The sequence below is a fragment of the Pimephales promelas genome, chromosome 1 (genome assembly GCF_988280905.1).
Source record: "Pimephales promelas chromosome 1, fPimPro1.hap1.1, whole genome shotgun sequence".
Lineage (NCBI taxonomy): Eukaryota > Metazoa > Chordata > Actinopteri > Cypriniformes > Leuciscidae > Pimephales > Pimephales promelas.
This window is the reverse complement of record NC_142769.1, coordinates 45,331,594-45,337,661: the sequence shown is the minus strand read 5'-3', so window position 1 is coordinate 45,337,661 and position 6,068 is coordinate 45,331,594. Positions and strand designations below refer to the sequence as shown.

Genomic DNA, 6,068 nt, shown 5'->3' with positions numbered 1-6,068 from the left:
ATTATTATTACGAATTTGATGTACACGAATTAATACCGGTATGAACGACGACACAAATTGTTACAGAAGTAGTTAAAATAATATAAGGTTATAAAAATAATACTTACATTATTTTAACTACTGTGAAACACACTTTTCGGATCTATAATATATATAGGGCTTAAATGGATAACAAAACAGTGTAAAGGTGAATTACAATTACACACACACACACACACACACACACACACACACACACACACACACACACACACATTCTCCAAAGTCACCTGTAATCACTCTTTACTTTCTAGCAATACACAAGAACACATTTGTTTTGCGTAGTTGTAAAGTATAGGCTATCTGAAGATATCAATAAAGAGTTTATTCATTCAACCGTTTCCTAGGAGCTGAAGGAAGAACACCCACTGACACCTATAAAAGGTTCAATACATTAAATTTACAACGAAAATGTATTTTTCCTAGATTTTATGCAGAGATTTGTTTGTATGATATATCAAGTCGCTCAAACTATCAGCAATGTTCATCTGAAAACATGAGGCAGAACCAGGTTATTATGAGTGGAAACTGGTGCAATACTTCCCTCTATTGATTTACAGGCGGCATCACAGTCTCACATTAAAAAAAAAAAAAAAAAAACAAATCATAAAAAAAACGCTTGCTAGGTGGCGTTAGCCTGACTACGTCAGACTTCCTACGGCGTTGGGTGATATTAAAATTATTTCACTTCTGGAATCACATTAATTGCGAAACTGGAAGTACACACAGACAAAAAGCATTCTCATTTTACAATTTATTGATTGATTAAAAATAACAAAAATTTCACATTGTTAAACAAGCTGAGAAAAGCTGACCTGATCCATACAAGACCAGTCTTTTGGAAATTTTTGGACAGAGGACATTTTCCTGACAGCTAATAAAGCAATGATTATCCCGCTGCTCTTAACACAATGCTTCACAGAGACACATGACATATGGCTAATAATGTAATGACAAAATTATGCATGTAGTATTTAATGAAAAAAACAAAAAAACAGGTTATTAAAATGAACACATGAAAGGCATTATGAAGTAAACAAGCACATGTAAACTTGGAAGTACACTGAACATGATACATGTGGAAACAAGAGATTATTTTATTTTATTTAATGCATCATTCTCTCATCATGCATTGAAGTGAGATTTATTAATTTTACCAAATGTGTGAATTTCATATAAACTCTCAAGGCCCCATAATTAAAAAAGTAATACATTTTTTTTACATTAAGAACATAAAACATACTTTTTTTCAGCATTATTTTTTTTACCACCACAATTCTTTAGTTTTTTTTAATTTTCCTTTTGGTTTTGAAGTGCAATAAGACATTTCTTTAAAAAAAAAGAACCTCAAAAACAAATATCAGACAAAATATATATATTTTTTTTTTTGGCCATTAGTTTAACCTCAACAGGGTAAAGTCAGTTCATGAAGAAATGTAGGTAGTGGATAGCTATGCATTACATCCGATTTGTCAATGGTCAAACAACAACAAAAAAGCTGGTATAACCTTCCAAATGCTTCATGATGGTGCGAGAAGATATTTCCTCCTTGTTTCATTTTGGATATCTTCATGCCTTTTTCTCACTCTCTTGATTCCTGGTATCTGTTTCTCTATGTGCCGTTTTCTGGAGAATTAGAGGAAGAGCGGACAATAGAGGAGGAAGCTAGATGTTCTTTACTGTCTCCAGTCCCCGCCCCTTTAACTCGCCACTGAAGAATGCAGGTGTCTTTCCCGCCCAATGACAAGAGGTGACTGTCATTATGAGTGAAACGAACGTTGGTCACATGACTGCCATGGCCCTCATACTTATAACTTGGAGCCTGAAAGAGAAATCGGGGAATAAATTGTTGATGTCTTGCAGTAAAAGCAAACATGATCTGATAAAGTAAATTTTCTAATTCAGCATAACAACCTAATACAATTTAATTCAATGTTAATCATACAGTCTAATAAGATTTGTGTTCAATGCCGAGTGGCAGCGACTGACCTTTAGTTTGGGACATGGATACTGGAACAAATGCACCTTACAGAAGTCGTCGGCCACTGCCACCATAGTCTTATTGTGCGAGCGACACAAGGCATTGATGTCTGTCCCATCTGATCCCTCGAGCCACACCCCTAGACAGCATGACAGTTACATATCATTACACTGTGGAATACACACTCATAATGAGTTACATTTTAAGGTACACTGTGTAACTTTGTTTTGTTCAAAATTAACAAAAATTAAACAATAAATCAATAGATCAACGCCTCCAAGACGCTTTGAGGAAGTGTACCTGGACAAAAGCTGTTAGATGAACTGAACTGAAAAATATCGACGTTGAAAACGTGTTGTTTATGACAATTAAAAGTAAATTACACTAAACATTTTTAAAAAATATATATTAATATAGCTTTTTTAAGCAACGCAAAATTGCGCTTGTTAGCGCTGGCAGTTCCGATGACGTCACTGGCATGGTAGGACCCGCGGAGCGCCATAGACAACAGCTGTAGGTCCTGTATACACAGACGAAAATGAGCGCTTTTAACGGCATGGATTACGCATTTGAGCCCGTGAGGGACTGGCCGGTAGTGTCTGACTACCACCACATGGAGGACGATCAGTTTCAGGCTTCACTTGCAGTACAGGATCGTTTGGGGGAAAGTGACTGTGGGCGCGAGCGCTGTGGAGCATAGACACTGAACGGAGACGATCTGTTGCAGAGAGGTCAACATGGACATTTATTGATCGGCGAAAAATGCATCACCATGCACCGTTCATTTCGGATGCTGTTCGGTGAGAGAAACGTGTTGAAGGAGGCTATGCTGACTCTAATGGATGTCCGAGCTGAGACGCTGGACCGCCCCATAAGGAGATGGTCCTCACTGCGGAACATGAAATCCATGGGGAGGAGTCGGATCCAGAACCAACTCCTCCCACCTTACATACACCTAAACCTAACCAACTCCGCCCCCTGATCCCTAAACCCACCCCTAATCCCTAAACCCAACCCTAATCTTACCCATCTCCACCCCTTGGATCGTGATCCGACTCCTCCCCGTGGATCTCATGTTCTGCATTGAGGTGCTACTGCCCATAAGTAACAGGGTATTTTACGAATAGGTGACGGCTGGGCTAACTTGTTACACTTTTCTCAGATTGTTTAGATTAACAGCGTACTGGCAGTTCACTCTATGGGCGAGGGTGCATTTAGGAAGGAGAAAATCCCATCCTTTACAGTGAACTATACATCAGGGATCTTTTCCCCCTCACCCGAATATCAAGGATTCGAGTAACGTTAACGAGAACTTGTAACTTGTGTAAATAAAACATTTCGTGCATTGTCAGACGTTTCATGTACTCATTGACGAAAGTACACATCTCTAAATAGTGTGTCGCTAAAAAATCTGTTTCCTCAGCCATGTCAGCGCGCCTCAGACTGTTTACAAGCTACGGCTGCTCTGCTGGTGCGGGTAGGCAACGGAGTGGCTTACCATGCCAGTGACGTAGTCGAACGTTGAAATCCAACATGGCGGCGCCCGTGTAACAAAAACAACACTTTCAATGTACCATTTTATCCCTTTTAACAAATTCTGCCATTTTAAAAATTGTACCAATGAGAATAAATAAAATACATCTGTTATATCACCTTTTCTCAAATTTCAGTTCAGTTCATCTTTAAGCGCAAAGGGTGGCCACACCAAATATTGATTTGATTTAGTTAATAGAAGTTAATCGATAAATAAAATATGTTTGACATTATTTTTGAAAGCATCCTCACTTTATAGCATTTTTACACAAGTGTCTAAAACGTTTCACAGCACTGTAGCTTTGCTGGAAGGTTTCTGCAAGCGTCATGGAAACATAGCTGCAGTTCTTTTGGATTTAGTCTCAGTTTTTTTCTAACTCGAGGATGATGAGATCAGATAATACCGGCTGTTGTCACTCAGACACCTTGTGCATGCAAAAAATCTCACTGGATTATTATTATTAATAACAAAAAGAATGTGTGGGATGTTATCTGATATGTCCTACTTTCCCAGTTGGTGAAAATACTATTGTGGCTGCGACTTTTGCACAGTACTGTATATATTTATATACACTCACCTAAAGGATTATTAGGAACACCATACTAATACTGTGTTTGAATGTTGGCTCATATTGATAGGATAGCATCTTGCAGTTGATGGAGATTTGTGGGATGGACATCCAGGGCATGAAGCTCCAGTTCCACCACATCCCAAAGATGCTCTATTGGGTTGAGATCTGGTGACTGTGGGGCCATTTTACTACAGTGAACTCATTGTCATGTTCAAGAAACCAGTTTGAAATGATTCGAGCTTTGTGACATGGTGCATTATCCTGCTGGAAGTAGCCATAAGAGGATGGGGACATGGTGGCCATAAAGGGATGGACATGGTCAGAAACAATGCTCAGGTAGGCCGTGGCATTTAAACGATGCCCAATTGGCACTAAGGGGCCTAAAGTGTGCCAAGAAAACATCCCCCACACCATTACACCACCACCACTACTAGCCTGCACAGTGGTAACAAGACATGATGGATCCATGTTCTCATTCTGTTTACGCCAAATTGTGTCTCTACCATCTGAATGTCACAACAGAAATCGAGACTCATCAGAGCAGGCAACATTTTCCCAGTCTTCAACTGTCCAATTTTGGTGAGCTCTTGCAAATTGTAGCCTCTTTTTCCTAATTGTAGTGGGGATGAGTGGTACCCGGTGGGGTCTTCTGCTGTTGTAGCCCATCCGCCTCAAGGTTGTGTGTGTTGTGGCTTCACAAATGCTTTGCTGCATACCTCGGTTGTAACGATTGGTTATTTCAGTCAAAGTTGCTCTTCTATCAGCTTGAATCAGTCGGCCCATTCTCCTCTGACCTCTAGCATCAACAAGGCATTTTCGCCCACAGGACTGCCGCATGCTGGATGTTTTTACCTTTTCACACCATTCTTTGTAAACCCTAGAAATGGTTGTGCGTGAAAATCCCAGTAACTGAGCAGATTGTGAAATACTCAGACCGGCCCGTCTGGGACCAACAACCATGCCACGCTCAAAATTGCTTAAATCACCTTTCTTTCCCATTCTGACATTCAGTTTGGAGTTCAGGAGATTGTCTTGACCAGGACCACACCCCTAAATGCATTGAAGCAACTGCCATGTGATTGGTTGATAATTGCATTAATGAGAAATTGAACAGGTGTTCCTAATAATCCTTTAGATGAGTGTATATATAAACAATCCCAGTAAAAAAATAAAATAAATAAAAAATCAGCCAGCATAAATAAAAAGTAAAAATTAAATAAATAAGTAAAATACACTGATAACGAACAATAATAAAAAATAAAAGACTTTCTCTCACCCATGACATGGAATCCAAGCACACAGGTATAGGACGCCCACTCTCGATCTTTACTTTCAAACCGGTTCCTCAACAGCTTGCAGCCGCTTGCAACATCCCCTTTTTACACAAACATTAACATTTAAATGCATTTTAAATGATATTGTTTTCAATGAATATGTCTCTGTATATCATGCACACAAGCCTTACAGTATAGGATTTCATAATCGCCGGAGTTAGACATGATGTATTTTCCATCTTTGGACCAGTCGAGGTGAGTAATGAAACTGGAGTGCCCCTGAAGTTACATTTAGGGAAGAGATATATCTGCATGACTGATAGTGTACTTAAACACAACCCCTATAAACAACAAACCACCATAAAACATTTAGGAAACTGTCCCAGCATGCTTTGCTTACTGTGCACTTTCCAAATCGCGTGTAGCGTCGACCACCGTCAGTGACGTTGTAAATGTAGATGAAGTTATCATGGGAACCAACAGCCAAAAAGCTGCCATCTATGTTAGGGTGAGCAGTAAAATAAAAGTTCCTGATTGTTAACAGGCTTATGAGAACTGCAGACCGCATTCAAACACATGCCTTATATTTTACAAACAAACTAGAAACATAAAGATAAGGACGAGTGGGCCATGGCTTTTTTTTTTTTGTACAGTGATTTTGTTGACCTC

The 6,068-nt window shown here is 39.2% G+C and overlaps 1 protein-coding gene across 2 annotated transcripts in view; it reads right to left on the bottom strand.

The window, feature by feature from the left end:
- Positions 1-778: 778 nt before the first annotated feature.
- Positions 779-6,068, bottom strand: part of eml3 (EMAP like 3) — a 52,408-nt gene continuing 47,118 nt past the window's right edge. For both annotated transcript variants that reach the window (XM_039659451.2, XM_039659450.2), the window contains 5 exons: positions 5,800-5,897; positions 5,591-5,678; positions 5,402-5,500; positions 2,029-2,159; positions 779-1,861 (listed from right to left, as the gene is read on the bottom strand). In XM_039659451.2, the coding sequence (XP_039515385.2) occupies positions 1,652-1,861; positions 2,029-2,159; positions 5,402-5,500; positions 5,591-5,678; positions 5,800-5,897 (626 nt within the window). In that variant the 3' untranslated portion in view covers positions 779-1,651. The remainder of the gene's footprint in view (positions 1,862-2,028; positions 2,160-5,401; positions 5,501-5,590; positions 5,679-5,799; positions 5,898-6,068) is intronic.